General features: G+C 39.3%; 1 protein-coding gene across 1 annotated transcript in view; it reads left to right on the forward strand.

The window, feature by feature from the left end:
* Positions 1–18265, forward strand: part of SNTG2 (syntrophin gamma 2) — a 208919-nt gene that overhangs the window by 63670 nt on the left and 126984 nt on the right. Inside the window, exons 6-7 of the mRNA XM_061357528.1 lie at positions 15875–15918; positions 16030–16071. Coding sequence (XP_061213512.1) covers positions 15875–15918; positions 16030–16071 — 86 coding nt within the window. The remainder of the gene's footprint in view (positions 1–15874; positions 15919–16029; positions 16072–18265) is intronic.

Below are 18265 nucleotides of genomic sequence, written 5' to 3' on the forward strand. Positions count from 1 at the left end.
CAGTATTAAGGGCAAGTTTTGCTAGTGCCAATGTCTCATCACTGAGTTTAAGCCTTTTACATTTTTCTGTGGATTCTGTCTTCCATTCTAACAAAGGTTACATTTTTTCATACCACCAAATCTTTTGGTAAAGTTAGTTTCTGAGGGACTGTGCCAGGCAGAATGAGAACAAGTAAATACAAAGACATTTACAAAATCATTGACATTTACAATGTCAAAAATTAGCTACAGAATAATTTTAATCCTATTGGTTATTACTTCACTTCAAAACAAGGATTTTTTTCTCCTACTCATATATAAAATCATCCAGTCAATGCAGCATATTAGAAACATGATTTATAATCTCCCAGATGATGAAAAGATAGTATTGATGTTGGAGCATTTCAGTAAGACTTTCTAAAACTGATTTATGCTTTCTTTAGGTTTTTTTTTAATATTATTTAATACAGTACTGTTTTTCCTGTATTTTCCTTTGAAACTGACTTAAGCTAGAGTACATTGTGCTCTATCATTGTACAATAGTTGTACAAACATTGTACAAGAGTTGGTGATTTGCCAAGAGCTTCTGGGTGTGTGTTATTTTTATGTATGTGTTAGAATTAGTATTAACAATTTATTTGTGGTAAAAACTGCAGAAGGTTTACAGTCAAATAAATGTAGAGTCTTCTTCTCAGAGATGTGTAACTGAATATTCGGAACTTTGAAAGGCACCAGATCAGGTTTACTTGTACAATGAATGTGTAAGAAACTTTGTCAGATCCACTAAATAGAAAGAATCCTTAGACACAATATATGGGTAAATGAGCTTTCATTTGTTTACATCTTTCTCAGATCTGTTACTCCCATTTGTAAAGCATCTTTATGAACTTGTGGAACTTAAAGAGTGAGGACTGTAAAAAAAAAGAGAACATTGAAATCTAACCTTGACATACATTCAAATGACTTTCTGCATATAGTATTGGAAATTTTAATTATATAACCATCAAGCGATCATATTTCTGATCTGTGTTTCAGAATTACCAAGTTAGCACTCACGTTGTCACCCTGATGCAACTTTCCATTTTCATGAGATATGCTGCAGTAATCTGGTTACTGCTGTGAGCTCTGCTCGTCTCATCTAACATGTGGAGCCATACAAGCAGCACCAATGAAACAGTACAGTGGGCTCAGCTCACTTAAGCATGCTGAAAATACTTAAGTAAAATTAAATAAAATCTGGTGGAATTGGTATAGTTTGCATTTTGCCAGTTTCAAAAAAGGTCTTAAGAGCTGAAATTCATTAAGACCTTAACTTGAAAGCATTTTTCCACCCTTTGTGATAAAATTTGACTTATATCCCACATTCTGCTGTATCAAACAATCCTCTGTTTTACGTTTAGTCCTTTCTGATGGTGGATGCTATATACCCTGGCAGGACTGGAATGAACTTGGGGACATTCAGCCACTGAAACATTTTTGGCTTAAAACCATGTGCTCTGCAAACATAGACTGTGCCCAAATATCACATCCTGGCTGCCTGAATTCAGGACCATCTGTTTGGAGGATATGGTGTCAGTTTGATGAGGGCTTTTAACAGTTTCATTTACACTTAGATGCCAAGCAAAGATTGTTTCGTATGGAAGCATATGTGATACTTCCCCTACAGGTATTTTTTTATGTGTTGACTACAGTTATCCTCAAGAGTGGTAGAACTGGGGTAACCAAGCCTAGTCATAAATTGGTGGACATGATGTGAGATTACAGTCAATCTGCACAGCATGGTCTAGTTCATAGCTGATATTCTTCATCCCTACAGCTGCCGTGGCTTCATCAGTCTGGGAGATTCATTCCACTGAGCCAGCTAGGTGGAGATTAATGATGATTTAAACCCAAATGGAGGCTTTTGCATTTAAAAGGGAGTCAGAATAGATCATAAATTTGCATTAAGCATTATGCTAATGAAGGTAAAGACTGAACACAAGGCCATCTTTGAACATAAGAAAGGTCTTATTTCAACACATTTAAAGCTGGATGGTATTTAATATCTGTACACTTGTTTCCTAATATCACTTACAAATTTCTTAAGAGATTTTTAGTATTATTCATATTTTGTATATTTTTTAAAATTGTATTTGCCAACATCATTACTGGAAAGCTAAAGAAGAAAGAATCTACTCGCTGTTCTCTCCCTTGGACCAGTGCCTCCAGTATTGAATTTATTTTCAGAAGTCATAGAAGAATATTCTTAGCATATTGTATTTCTTTTATTATTGTTGCCTCCTCAAGAATAGGCAGGCCATAAAAGTCAGTACTTCTGAATAGAAATGACATCTCAATGAATTGATAAAGATCAGTCTGCAAGTAAAAAGACAGTATTTTGATCCCTGATTCAGGAAAGAGTTTTCATTCAACCTGATAGTTGAGAACATACTTGAGGTCTGTTAGCATTCATTGTATATTTAGGGAGAAGCATATAGGTAGATGAATTATTGAGGTGAGGTTCTAGGATGATTTATACTACTGGAATTTGTTTTGAGGGTTAAATGCTAAAGTGAGACATTTAAATTATTGACCTAAGTCAAATTAATTCTTTGGGTAGAAGCATGGAAAGGGTTAATTTTTAGGTGATTATTTAACTGAACAGGCATATACTTAAAATGAGGTAGTAAATGTTTTATTAGATGGTAATATTTTCATTGTTACAATGAAACAGATTATTCATAAATAATTCCTGGGCAGAAGACAGTTTGGGATGAAATATTTTTAAGTTTTGCTTAGCAGTTTTGTTTTGTTGTAGAATTTATATTAATTTTTTTAATAAGATTTAAGAGCCTGATGAATCCAGAACTCACCTTTACAGAGAAAATCAAAGCATTCCCATTTTAGGTCAGTTTGATATTTTATTTCATTCCTTTGGTTTCGCTACAAATCAGAAACAGCTCTAGAATTAAGCAGTTGCTTAGGTACTTTCCCAAAATGAGGCTTTATATATGTATACATAGATACATGTTTCTGTCTAGAAATCTGTGCATTGAGTTCCTGATACTGAAAAAAATATTGCATTCAGGGAGTGTATTAATGGTCAAATTCTCCTCCATGCATGTGAAGATGATCAACTTTCGATAATTAATTTTGCACAACAGCTAGGTCAAAATATAAAATGTCAGTTCTAAAGGGCTTTATGATGAATACTTTCTTCAGAGGGTGCATTTTGGAGTTTATTATACAAAAAGGTAGATATAAAATCTGAAAAACATTATTTATAATTTCAGTGGACCTCTAATATTATGGTTATCATTCTCATACTCCAGACTAAATAGAAAAAGATATGAAAAATGCATTCTTTTTTTCCATTTGTCATCTGTTCCAGAGTTGTCATCTATTGAGTTAGCAGTTGAGTGAATCAGCTGTGGCCATAGGATGCCATTGATGCGTAGAGTTTCTGTCCTTTCTTCTGTTCACCTCCCTCTGATTGACAATGTAGTTCCCTTATGAACTGCAGAAATCTAATGAAATATTACTGAAATTGGCTATTTTAATTTGCTAGCACTACAGTCCAGGTTGAAAAAAAACCTTTAATGGTAATTATTCCATGAAGAGAAATTATAGAACTGTATAATATTTTTTGATTCAGATAATATGTTCAGGAGAGAACTGCCTGAAGTCCCATCGAGGATTGATGGTGTTTTGCACTTTGGATTTGGAGCTTGCTTTTGCCACAGAAACTGGTACAGAAACTGGAGAAGCAAGCAGCTAGACAGAAAACATCTTTTAACTGTGACAGAGTTTCTCATTGTATTGAATGATAATAATTAAAAGAGTAAAACTTATCCAGCTGAATTTAAGGTTGAAGCAGTCAAGAGCAGTACAGAGTATTTGATGGAAAGAGAAATGTAACAGCCCTTCTGCTTGGAGATAATGTCACATGGAATAATATGAGAAGTTTAATAACATCCTTTGGCAATTTCAGAAAAGTTCTATTTTTGATCTTTCCACTGTTCTTATCTTTCCCTTACTGGTATCTGAACCAGAGACTTTTAGGGCTATTTTAGGAACTGCATCTCTGTTTTCTTGTAATTGTTTAAAGCATGTGTTTCTGCTACATTTGGCATACAACCTTAGTCTCCAAGTTTGTTTTTCAGCTGCCATCTCTACGACATTTAAGACTTTTTGGAATACTAGAATATAATTTAATGGAAACTTAGTTTCATAATTTAGAAAAAAAAAAAAGAAAGATGGAAGATGCCAGATTATAGTTTATTTCCTCAGATAATGTTATTTATTCATAAATTGTCTAACTTAATATGATATTATTCAGCTCAGAAAGCCTTTTACATATGATATTAATCATGTCTTAGAGCTAACCTTATGCCTTATAATATTGCAATTGTGTGATCAGATTCATCTTCCTCTACATTGTGCTGCATTCCTTTGTCAATTTATTCACCTAGTCATGGATTAATTTTGAAATGCACATGACTATCTTTACCTGAAAATATATTGTAATAATTCTGAAAATATATAATTATAGAATGGCTAGGGTTGGAAAGGACCTTAAGATCATCTAGTTCCAAACTCTCTGCCATGGGCAGGGACACCTAACACTAGACCATGTTGCCCAAGGCTCTGTTCAGCCTGGCCTTGAACACTACCAGGGATGGAGCAGTTACCACTTCTTTGGGCAAGCTGTTCCAGTGCCTCACAGTAAAGAACTTCTTCCTTATATCTAACCTGAACTTCCATCATTTACATCTGAACCCACTGCCGCCTGTCCCCATAGTCCCTCATGAAAAATCCCTCTCCAGCATCTTTGTAGCCCACCTACCGATACTGGCAGGCTGCAGTGAGGTCTTCAAGCAGCCTTCTCTTCTCCAGGCTGAGCAGCCCCAACTTTCAGAGCCTGTCTTCATATGGGAGGTGCTCCAGCACCTTTATAAACCTCATGGTCATTATCATTTTGTCAAGTTTAGATTGATTTTGCACATAGAGTACCTAGAGTTTCTAACACTACTGACCATATTCCCAGAAGAATCATACTGTTGCAATTTTAAATAGCTTTTCACTGACTCTTAAGGAAGTGTTAGTTGTGCATGGCCAGCAGAATTTTTTTCTTTTTTTTTTTTTTTTTATAAAATATAACTTGCTCATAATCATAACAATTGCTTTTGCTTCTCAGTTATTGCTACCGATTTCTGAATTCTGTCCATGTAAGATGCATGAGTATTTTTACTTTTATTTTCAAACTCGAAGGACTTCTGGCTGTGGTTAGGCAAGTATCCCAAGTAATAAATGACGGTAATAATGTGTCACTTTCAAATTTTCAGACAATGCATTAAAAAAAAAAAAAGGCTTTGCTTTTCTTATAGTCACATCTTAGTTGTCAAGATTTTTTTTGAAAAAGGCAAAACTTAACACTGTTAATGTTCCAATTTTTCTTCCTTACTTTGAGTATTTTTCTATAAAGGTAAAATCAAATGATGAAGAACTGAATGTAAAACTGGAAGTATTTTTCTCTAGTACAAATTTATCTTGATAACCATTCCTGTGGGCTTTCTCTGCTGCACCATCTACAATCTAATCTGAGCTACAATTTTCCTGTTCAATATTTTCCAACTCTTTTAGAATTCATAGAATCATAGAATAGTTAGGGTTGGAAAGGACCTTAAGATCATCAAGTTCCAACCCCCCTGCCATGGGCAGGGACACTTCACACTAAACCATATCACTCAAGGCCTCGTCCAACCTGGCCTTGAACACTGCCAGGGACGAAGCATTCACAACCTCCTTGGGCAACCTATTCCACTGCCTCACCACCCTAACAGGAAAGAATTTCCTCCTTATATCCAATCTAAACTTCCCCTGTTTAAGTTTTAACCCATTACCCCTTGTCCTATCACTACAGTCCCTAATGAAGAGTCCATCCCCAGCATCCCTATAGGCCCCATTCAGATATTGGAAGGCTGGTATGAGGTCTCCACGCAGCCTTCTCTTCTCCAGGCTGAACAGCCCCAACTTTCTCAGCCTATCTTCATACAGGAGGTACTCCAGTCCCCTGATCATTCTCATGGCCCTCCTCTGGACTTGTTCCAACTGATCCATGTCCTTTTTATGTTGAGGACACCAGAACTGCACACAATACTCCAAGTGAGGTCTCATGAGAGCAGAATAAAGGGGCAGGATCACCTTATTCTACCTGCTGGTCACGCTCCTTTTGATGCAGCCCAGGATGTGGTTGGCTTTCTGGGCTGCAAGCGCACACTGCCGGCTCATGTTCATTTTCTCATCAATCAACACCCCCAAGTCCTTCTCCACAGGGCTGCTCTGAATCTCTTCTCTGACCAACCTGTAGCTGTGCCTGGGATTGCTCCGACCCAGGTGTAGGACCTTGCACTTGGCATGGTTTACCTTCATGAGGTTGGCATCAGCCCACCTCACAAGCATGTCAAGGGCCCTCTGGATGGCATTCCTTCCCTCCCAACGCCAATCCCTGAGGGACACCACTTGTTACTGGTCTCCAGCCGGACATTGAGCCATAGACCACAACTCTTTGTGTGCGGCCACCCAGCCAGTTCTTTATCCACCAAGTGGTCCATTGATCAAATTGATGTCTCTCCAATTTAGAAACAAGGATGTTGTGTGGGACAGTGTTGAGCGCTTTACACAAATCCAGGTAAATGATGTCAACAGCTCTACTGCTGTCCATGAGCTCTGTAGCCCCACCATAAAAGGCCACCAAATTGGTCAGGCAGGATTTCCCCTTAGTGAAGACATGCTGGCTGTCACCAACCACCTTGTTGTTTTTCATGTCCCTTAGCATGCCTTCCAGGAGAATCTGCTCCAAGATTTTGCCAGGCACAGAGGTGAGACTGACTGGTCTGTAATTCCTCGGGTCATCCATTTTCCCCTTCTTGAAAATGGGGTTATATTTCCCTTTTTCCAGTCGTCGGGAACTTCACCTGACTGCCATGATTTTTCAAATATGATGGCCAGTGGCTTAGCAACTTCATTTGCCAGCTCCTTCAGGACCCGCGGATGGATTTCATCAGGACCCATGGACTTGTGCACGTTCAGATTTTTAAGATGGTCTCGAACCAATTCCTCTCCTACAGTAGGCCCAAGGTCTTCATTCTCACAGTCCCTGTGTCTGCCTTCCAAGACTTGGGTGGTGAGGTCAGAGCCGTTGCTAGAGAAGACCGAGGCAAAGAAGTCATTCAGAACCTCAGCCTTCTCCAAATCCTGTGTAGCTAGTTCACCCGAGAGCTTCCTGAGGGGGGTACGTTCTCCCTAGTCTGTTTTTTATTTGCTATGTACCTGTAGAATCCCTTCCTGTTATCCTTAATATCCCTAGCCAAGTTTAATTCTAACTGGGCCTTAGCTTTCCTAACCTGGTCCCTCGCTTCCTGGACAACATCCCTGTACTCTTCCCAGGCCGCCTGTCCTTGCTTCCACTTCCTATAAAACTCTTTTTTCATTTGAATTTTTCTCAGCAGCTCCTTATCCATCCAAGGAGGTCTCCTGGCCCTCCTGCTGCACTTCCTTCTAGTTAGGATGCAACACTCCTGAGCTTGTAGCAGGTGATCCTTGAAGACCAGCCAAGAGTCTTGATCCCCCCTACCCTCTAGAGCTATATCCCATGGAACCTTACTAAGCAGGTTCCTGAAGAAGCCAAAGTCTGCTCTCTTGAAGTCTAGGCCAGTGAGCTTGCTGCACGCTCTTCTCACTGTCCTGAGGATCTCAAATTCAACCATCTCGTGGTCACTGCATCCAAGGCTGCCCTGCAGTGCCACATTTCCAACCAGCCCTTCTCTGTTGGTGAGCACGAGGTCAAGCATGGCACCTCTCCTTGTCAGTTCCTCTATTACTTGCAGAAGGAAGTTGTCTTCCACACAATCGAGGAAACTCCTGGATTGCTTGTGCCAGGCCATACCATCATTCCAACAGATGTCGGGGTGGTTGAAGTCACCAATGAGAGCATGAGGCTTTTCCTGTCTGCCTATAGAGTGCTTCATCCGCAGGTTCTCCTTGATCAGGCGGTCTATAACAGATCCCCACAGTAATGTCTCCCATCGCTGTTTTCCCTTTAACCCTGACCCATAGACTCTCTGTTAACTGCTCACCAGTCCCCAGACAGAGTTCCATACTCTCCAGCCTATCTCTAATATAAAGGGCAACTCCCCCTCCATGCCTGCCAGGCCTTTCTTTTCTAAAGAGTCTGTAACCTTCCACTCCAACACTCCAGTCATAGGAGCCATCCCACCATGTTTCTGTGATACCTACTATATCATACCCCCGTAGATGAGCACACATCTCTAATTCCTCTTGTTTGTTCCCCATGCTATGGGCATTTGTATAGAGACATCTGAGCCGAGCTCCAATTGAAGCCGGCTCATTGGCTGGAGCAGCCGGAATATCTCTGCATTGCTCCGAGCACTTATTATAGGTGCTGGCAACTGACTGGGAGTGTTGGGATGGAATGATGCCCCCCTCCCACAACACATCTAGTTTAAAGCCTCCTTGACCAGTCTGGCAAGCCTCCTACCAAAACTGCTCTTATCGGACCAGCTCCACCAGCCCCTGCTAGACCTGGCCTACAAACTTGGGGCCCAAGTTCAAGACACCCAAACCCCTCACTATGACACCACCCTTTTAACCATTTATTAACCTGGCTAATCCTCCTAGCTTTTTTTAGGTCCTCCCCTGTATCCTGGAGAATAGATGAAAAGACTATCTAAGCTCCAGACCCCTTAACCACCTCTCCCAGGGCTCTGTAGTCCTTCTTTATGTTCCCCAGGCTACTACTATCTATCTCCCTATCACCCACATGTATCCCCAGAAGTGGGTAATAGTCCATGGGCCTTACCAGAGCAGGCAGCCTCTCTGCCACGTCCCTGATCCATGCCCCTGGTAGGCAACACACCTCCCTTGAGACCGGGTCAGGCCGACAGATGGGTGCTTCTGTCCCTTTCAAAGTAGAATCCCCTACTACTATGAGCCGCTGCTTCTTCCTGGCAGCACCAATAGAAATCTTCTTTATTAGTGCATCAGCTGGCTGTTTCTGGCAGAAGTGCGTTTCCTCATGAGCCCCCTGCAGGACAGCAAAGCGGTTCTGCGTGGGGGCAACAGGTTTAGGAGGAAGTCCCTTGCTTTTAATTGTCCTTTTCCTCCTTTTTTTTTTTTTTTTTTTTTTTTTTTGTTTATTTGTTTTTGTTTTTTTGTCACCAATTCCCAGCTTCGAGGGTTAACAATCTCCTTCATTCCTCCATGAGCTACAGGGGAAGCTTGAGGACTCTGCACAGTCTGGGCCGGGAGCAAGCATCCCTGCTTCCTCTCAGCTACCCTGACATCTTGTAGCCTATTAACAGCTTCCTGCAGCTCAGCCATCTGCTGCAGGAGAGCCTGCACCAGGGAGCACCCAGTGCAGCCCTGCCCATTGTGCACCCTCCCCTCACCAGACCAGTGCAAGCACTCTCTACACTCCGAGCTCTGCACTGCAGCCTCCCCTCTCATCGGCTCTGTCTGGGTGCCTACGCTGGCCACCGCCGGGCCAGCCAGAGCAGAGCTCCCAGACTGAGCCCTGGTCATGCGGCGAGTGCTCACCATCCCGCTCGCCTGCCTGCGCAAACTGCCGCGCAAACTGCCTTGACCCGCGCAAACTACCTTGACTGTTTGCCACGCTCCTGGAAAAATTGTTGAAGTTATAGCAATTCATGTCTCATGTTTTCGGTGTGGTTTACTACTAACTGTAAAATCTCTATAAAACGGTCATAATTCCAGATATAATTATACACTTGATGATCATTTGAGAATAGAGTTCAGAATGAGGAGACAACTGCCCTTAAGGGCCACAAACACTGAATGAAAATTAATTGAGAGAGAGAGAGATAGGAAATCACAAACATAAACAGATACAGATAGATAAAGTGTAAGAGAAGAAAAAAACAGTAATGGAACAGCAAAAATCATGTTTCATTGCAGCACAATAGTAGATGTGACACTAAAAATGGGAAGTATATATATGGTTAGAAATGTCCATCACTTCAGGGTTTTTCCACAGTGGAATCTGACTTGATTACCTTTTTCCAGCTGGGATTCTGCTATCCATACGTAATTTTGGAGAATGATTCTTCTTAATTTCCCTGTCAATTTTTACTCAAAACTTCAAGGAAAATTTGGCTCCTCCCAATCTATGGTTCTTTCCCTCTCATGATGCTTAGTCTTTTCTGTGAATACAGTTCCTGTGTCACAGAGCAGCAAGATATCACCTTTAATTAATTGTGTTTATTTCTGTCAAGGATTTTGATTTTTTTTGTGTTCTCCCTTCTCCCAGTTTTCCCATCCAAAACAGCATGTTTTTTCTATGGAACAAAATAATAATTTTCACTTTTGAACACAGGAGTGCCAACATATTGCTATAAATCATGGTTTCCCAAATTCTCTCCTATTATCACTTCTAAGTGGAAAAAGGAGTTGCCTTTTGACCAACACACCTGTTTGGTCTTTATCACCATCTCTTGCACACATCAGATTTTCCGGATAGGATCCCTGACGATGAATTTACCAATTATTCTAGTGTTACAAGAAAAACACAGCATTGTTTTGTGTACAGGATCCTATCTGGTGCACTAGATGGAACACATTGCTAGCTTGTACATTGTCCTAGACAATTCTTGGTATCAATTCCAGGCATGTGTTGTGATATGGCAAACTGTAAAGACTGCTATGTCCAGTTCTCACTCAGATGCTTAGGTAAAACATACAGTCTTTCCTGGTGATGTTTCTGGTGCCTGTGCACTATTATAGTTCATGTTATTCTTTGTATAGTCCAAGCTGAAAACAGTTCTGACTTCCCAGGCCAACCCATATTTATCTTGTTTTAACTTTGCAGATACAATGCTGTATATTACGCAGCTATGCAAAGTGCCAGCTGAAATACTTTTCTGCAGGATGGCCTCAACAGTCCCATAACCTATTCTCAGAGTAGCATTTTTATTCACTGATCTTCTGTGATTCAGCAGGAGATTCATTCTGCCATTAAGGCATTCATAACCAGGAGGATCTCTGGCAATTTCTGCAGCACTGCTGGATGTCCTTCTTATTAATTCACATAATGCCAATTTTTATCTCTCCAAACCTGTGCTCTCTGCCTGTATAATGTTTGTGTGGCAAGCTTTTGGTAGCAAGGAAGCTAGGTTTGGCTTCTGTGAGAAGCTGCTAGAAGCTTCCCTCATATCTGACAGAGCCAGTGCCAGACAGCTTCAAGACAGACCTACTGCTGGTCAAGGTCAAGCCCATCAGTGACAGTAGTAGTGTGCCTGCGATAATTTAAGAAGAGGAGAAAGTTATTGTGCAACAGCAATTGCAGCCAGAGAGTATGTGAAAGAAACAGCCCTGCAGACACCCAGGTCAGTGAAGGCTGAGAGGAGGAGGTGCTTCAGGCACTGGAGCAGAGATTCCCCTGCAGCCCATGGTGGAGACCATGGAGAGGCAGCCTGTGCCCCTGCAGCCCGTGTAGGTCCACGCTGGAGCAAGGGGATGCCTGAAGGAGTCTGTGAACCTGTGAGAAGCCTACACTGGAGCAGGCTCCTGGCAGGAGCTGTGGCCTCATGGAGAGAGTAGTCCACACTGAAGCAGGTTTGCTGCAGGACCTGTGACCCTGCGGGGGACCCATGATGGAGCAGTCTGTTCCTGAAGAACTCCACCCTGTGGAAGGGACCCACACTGGAGCAGTTTATGAATAACTGCAGCCCGTGGGCAGGACTCATGTTGGAGAAGTCCATGGAGACCTGTCTGATGTGGGAAGGAACCCCATGCTGGAACAGGGGAAGAGTGTGAGGAGTCCTCCCCTGTGGGAGGCGGTTTTCAATGTTTGGGTTAATATAGTTGTGCTTAAAATATAGATTAAAAATGCCAAACTGACTGTTTTAGATAAATAGAGCAAGTTGCAGCCAGTCTATCTTTACCGTCATGACTACAGTTATGTCCAGTTAATGCGCGAAGAAGGAAAAATATATCTGGATGACTTTGAGAAGTCTCTTGCATTCTCTATTGATTCAATCTAATTTCTTAACCAGCCTTTTAGGCTTTTTTAATGCACCGAAATGCATGTATTTAAAGTTAAGTTTATGAATGGAGAGGTCCCTGAAGTCAGTGCAGCTCATTGTGTGATTTAAGCCATTTTTTGTGCATCATTAATAGTGTCACAGGACATAGTACCTGGCATGTTTTTGTGTGCTTCAGGAATTCAACAAAAATTGAGTGAAAATACGTATTGTGGTTAATCTTGAAAAATATAAGGATGCCATATTACTTACAGACTCATTTCTTCAACATAAGTACCTTTGGGTTTCCCTGCTGCTTTCATCCTACTTCAGTATCATTTGTGAATGTGCAGCATTAAACCTTTTTTAAAGATAATTAAGATACAAAGTGCTGTAGCACTAGGTGGTGTAGCATGCACTTCATTTTCTTTCACAGCCTGGTACATTTCTGCTTATTACTACTTTGTGCTTATTTTCCTTTCAAGCTTTTTTTTTTTCTTTTTTTTTTTTTTGTCATGTTCAATTCACTGCTACTAAAATACGACTTCAAGTAAGACTTCAAGATGCATACTGGCTTCTAAAGAAGTTATATATGCTGTTTCTCTGAATAAGGTTATATGCTTCTTAGTATTCCAAGGCTCTTTCTTGAGTGTTTTGTTTTTAGTACTGATTCATTTTACACATAGTGACGGATAGTTGTGGAGAAGCCTTTCATAAACACCTTTGTATATGAGGATGTTACAACTGGGAGAAAAAAAGTCCCACATAGCCTGGAACCTTTTACTTAATATTTTTGTCATGTAAAGAATATATGATGTAATGAAAACATTAGTAGATGTCTTCAGATTTAAAATATGCCTTAGAGAAACACGAGTACCTCTTTGTCTCTTTTGAAGGAGTTTTTCCAATCAATTTATTTTTTATATGCAATATAGTAAACTATAATATAACTTCTGCATCATAGTGACATGTCATCTATAAATTTGTTTTGTACAAAATATTTTTCTTTAAAATCGTCAATTTTAAATTATCCAATTGGCTAAACCCAAAGTGTTACATAGCAGACATGCAAACATAGTTTTCCAGAGTACCATCACTGGCTGTGATGACAGCAGCTATTAGGATGTCTACATTGTTTGGTTAGTTTGCAGTATAATGTACTTTTGGAGCAAATGCCATGTTTGTCCTCATTTTCTGTGCTTTGTTTCAGTTCACAGAACATTTGGCACCAGCCACACAATGTTTCTTCTCTCATTTACTTATCTGGACAGCTGTGATTGTGTGTAGAGACTTTGCAAGCAGGATATAATTGCTTTGTGCTCTTAAGCTATAAAATTTATTGGCTAACACACACAGTAGGTATCTGGGGATATTGCAGTACTAATCATCCCTCTGGAATTGCCAATGAGTCCTTACTAACCTGGCAGTCAACAGGTGGGAAAGGTTCAACCTCTATTGCTCCCTGAAAGAGATTTGTCTTCAGTGCTGCTGAGTTACCATCCTCCAGCTCCATGGTCTTCTTCCTTGAATTTTACACCTTATCATGTCAGTGCTTTCCCTCTTCAAGTCTTGAGCTGCTAACTAGACCCATTTCAAGAATTTTACCTGTGTCTGAAATTGTTCCTTTCCTGTTTTGCATTGATACCATTCTATGTATTTTATTATAACTTTTGTTAAACCAAGCAGTTTTCTCAACAGATTTAAACAAGGTTGTCCAGCTGTGCAATTGTGTCATTATGCAGTGGGTCATGGATAGTTGAATATCCAGGAGCATGGTGATACCTACCTACCTGCCTACAAATCTTCATGATGCTCTCTTCCATCAGGATTTTATCTTTCACTCAAACACTTTCTGGCTCAGTACACTTTATCACCAATCCTACATTTTTCTGTTTTCACCTCTTATAGAAATTCTTTCCAAACATCTCTTGCATCCCCACCCCTTTTTCTTTTATGGTGCTTCTTTTTGCAATATTGCTCTTTCCATCTGATCTTTTCAATGGCAACAGCTGCTTTGGCCTCCCAGAAGAGCCATTAAGACAGGGCCGCAGGAAAACAGTGCTACCTGCAGTTCGTGTGTGCCATCCTCATCACATCTGTGGATCAGCTCTCTGGTACTTGATCTGTAAATACTTGAAGTATAAATAAACACATCTCCCTTCCTACAGATTGTTGGAGTAAGATAAGTTGGAGTGTGAATCCTACTGCAGCCCACATACAGACAGAATAATAGCCTGGGACTGGCATATTAGGGGTGTCCTCCTGAAGCAGTTTGAGAACCCACTCTCCCTGTGTTAGACCTCATTCAGTTGATCTCCAGGCTCTGCACTGATTGAAGTTGCAGGGTTTTGTTGCATATACTTGTAAGCAGACATACTCAAAACTTCTTCACTCAGTTCTGACTCAATCACTCACAGTAAGCAAGGCATGCACCCTTTGACTTTATCCTTTTGTGTTTTCCCACAACTGGAATTTCAAACTCACCCTCTTTGTTCTATCCCAAATTAAACTATGCTCCCACTTTCCTAAAACAGCCCAATGGCCCCAATATAAGCACTAAATGAAAAATTACTATATTTTTCACTAATGGCGTATGTACTGCTAACATCTTAAACAGAAGTTTATAATTGAGATGCCCAAGCTAATGTTCAGCACCTCTAGCTATGCATGTACCCAATATAGGCTACTTCCCATTGCTTAGTGATGCTTTTCAACTGCTTTAATTCAGTTGCATTTCTGTACATAGATCTCTTTTCTTTATCAGCCATTATAAATTGTGCACATATTTTTGAGTATGAAGCAGCATAAGAAGTGGGTAAAGACCTTCAATGCAACTTCGAGTGTGGTATTTAAAATAAATAGTGAAATATTTCCTAAGTACTGATAGAAGTATGGCTAATGAGCTCTTATCTTTTACCTGCCAAAAGAGTTCTGCTAAATCTATTAGAAAGCTAAATTTTATGTGAAAAAGGTATTTTGTGCCAAAGGTACCTTTGTAGTGGATACAGCTATATTGCAGAAATGGTAAAAATAGTGTATGAAGTTTTTTCTTTATTTTTAAACTCAATTTCCATCTCTCAATGCTGTTAACATTTATTTCATCCTTCAAAGCCTCGAGCTGTGACTGTGTAAGATCATATATGAGTATGCCTTATTTAATTATATCAGTCTTAGCAGGGTCAGAGCCTTACTTTCAATTAAGAAGTGCATTCTAAGGAATAAACATCCTCAAATTCCCTTAGAAAGTAAACAATTGACAAGTTATAAAAATCACCTCAAAAATGTCATTGCTTGTACCTGCACAGAATCGTTTGCAGTTTCGTAACTTTATTTCCAACCAGTCTGTAAGGCAGGAAGCATACCAGTTACAGACTGGAATAATGTATTTTGTTATTCTCAGGAGAAAAGCTAACCCCAATGTCAAAGAGTTGTATTAAATTCTAGGCACAACCTCTTTAATTATACCAGTCCCTGTAAATTTGTTCAGTGGGAAAGGAACTGTTAAGTAGTTTCAGGAATTGTTATTTCCTTTTTTTGTGAAAGAATAATGAAAAGTGTGAATCACACATTCCACATAATTTAATGAAATCCTTCATTAGTGAGAAATCACATTTTTATTCCATTTTAAATAAGCTATTTGTGCTTGGAAAGTGACTCTGTAAATTTGTTTAAAATTGCTAAGAATCTATTACCTTTGTAGGATGAATACTGATTGTTGTTCAGTTGGTATCTTCACAACCAAATCATTTGCAAATGAAGGTTGCAAACAGCATGCTAAACCAATTGCTGGAAGACAATATAGCATTATTTTTCAGTACTACTTTTAATTAAAATGTATTCCTTCTGTAATCCCACAGCTGACCAAACAGGAATGTTATTTATAGGAGATGCAATAATACAGGTCAGTAAATATTCACTTTTTCCACAGACATTTGTTTCATACTTGCTTTTATGTTTATTTCATTAAATTACACATTACAAATAATTTTCTCCCTATCGTATCTGTTTTTAGGTTAATGGTATAAATGTAGAAAGTGCTACTCATGAAGAAGTGGTAAGTCATTCCACTTTGTTTTTTTTTTTAATAGTGTACAGTGTCCTGTGTCCATATTTTTCTGTTTCTAGCCTCGTTTCATATGAGTTTCCTCTTTTTACTATAAAGACAAAGTGCTATAGTCAGGTTTCTCATATGTGTGATTATTGGAAGCTTGATTTTGGCTGTTAGCATTTGTTATAGTTTCTTCACTTTTACTGTAACTGCAAGATATGCACTTGACACAGATGTACTATTCCGAAATTGAGTATTCATCATTATAGTTTTTACATTCCTTAGATAAAATAAGTATTTCAAAGCACAAAATAAAGCAACAATGAAAAATGCTGGTTGGTTATTTGTGTTCAGTGGAGTGCAACTGCTTTTCCCAAATAGAAGCTTTATCAGTTTTATCATATGATCTTTTGTTTTCCTGTATACTGGGCTGCTTGCCACAAAAATTCAATAGAATGCAAATTAAAAATTAAAAGGCCTTTCTGATTTAAGAATGAATGGTGAAAATATGAAGAATGTGCACTACCTTTTTTATGATGCTACTGTCCTTCGGGTGATCACAATCAGTCTTTCAGGGGTTGAAAATAAATTGAATAATCTTTTAATATATATTTATATATTATACATATGTGTATATAGATATGTGTGCACAGATACAGTCTTTATGGATTATGCCTTAGGTACAGCATCTGATCTACTGTGATTGCAGGTGCTCCTAAGGGAGGTACTTGCTGTGGTAGTACATTTAAATGGCAATAAAATTCCCACCTTCTTAACACCGCAGGAGCAGGGATTCAATTAGTTTAGAAAAGACAGCACTTAAAAATTAGAGTATGTGAGATGGGTGTCATGATCCTGCTCAGTATTTAAAAGCTTTGATTCCCATTGCCTTCAGTACAATTGAAAGGGACTCAACTTTTGTCTTATCCTTTCATGTACTGAGAAATAGAAAATCTAATCAGTGTTTTGTTACCTATTTCTAAATGTGCACTTAGAATCATAAAATCATAGAATAGTTAGGGTTGGAAAGGACCTTAAGATCATCAAGTTCCAACCCCCCTGCCATGGGCAGGGACACCTTGCTCTAAACCATATTACCCAAGGCCTCGTCCAACCTGGCCTTGAACACTGCCAGGGATGAAGCATTCACAACCTCCCTGGACCCTTATGGGTAATGTATAAAGGAACACAGTTATTTTATTTTATTTATTTTTTTCAATTTTATTTTTATTTTATGAAATGGTGTAACTATTTAGCTTTTTCCCTATTTATATTTATGTACAATATGCATTATTATTGTGGCCTGTAGTGCACTGCACAAGGTTTCTGTTTCAGGTTAAGAATTCTCAAGTTACAGAAGTACACACAGCAATAACAGTAGCGTACAATGCTAAACTTTCTAAATGCTTTGACAAGAATGGGAGGAATCAAGAAAGCAGAGGTATTACATTAAATCTCATCTCATTCTGTAAGTGATTATAAGATGCTATTTATCGGACTTTTATCTAAGTTTACTAGGAAGCAAGAAATGCATTCGAACACTGGCTCTTTTTCATGGTATCCATAGGACTAAGATGCACTTCCTGTCTTCAAGACAGAGTGCATGTGTTGGATACATCCAAATCCCTAGTTAGTTTATCCCCAGAGTTTATAAGGCTATAGATAATAAACAGCTGTAGTAAAGAAATGTCATAGCTAATAAGACCGTGCCCACTTGCAAGCGAATTAACAGAAAACAAAGACCTCAACTTCAAGCTGGGAGGAGATTAAGGCACACATCTCTGTGTTGGTTTTCATGGGAAAAACAGTGTGTGTGGATTGCAGTGACACACTGAAAAAAAGCCTTGCCACAGTATGCTGTGGAATGCAGTCACAGTTTCTTCATAGCTTTTGAATCTGGTGATACTCAGTTTAGAGGAATCTTAAGAGTGAAGAATGGAATTATGGTCACCAGTTCTAGCACAATATGATGACTACTGCTAGTGCTTTCATTTTCATGGTAATGTTCAAGAAATGCACTGAGGTCTTCCAGTGAGTTTTATTTGCTTAAAAGGGAAATTACTAAAATGCTTTTTACGTTGCTTTATAGAATTAAGATGGCAGGACTTCTTTTGGAAAAAAAATAAAATAGGGATTTACTTTCCTCTAAATACTGCTTCTGTAGCATTTTCAGTGCTTAGAAGCTTGCAGTCAAACCTGA

Source organism: Neopsephotus bourkii, unplaced genomic scaffold (genome assembly GCF_033783945.1).
Source record: "Neopsephotus bourkii isolate Nb327-2 ecotype Australia unplaced genomic scaffold, CSIRO-AGI_Nbou_v1 NB_908, whole genome shotgun sequence".
Lineage (NCBI taxonomy): Eukaryota > Metazoa > Chordata > Aves > Psittaciformes > Psittacidae > Neopsephotus > Neopsephotus bourkii.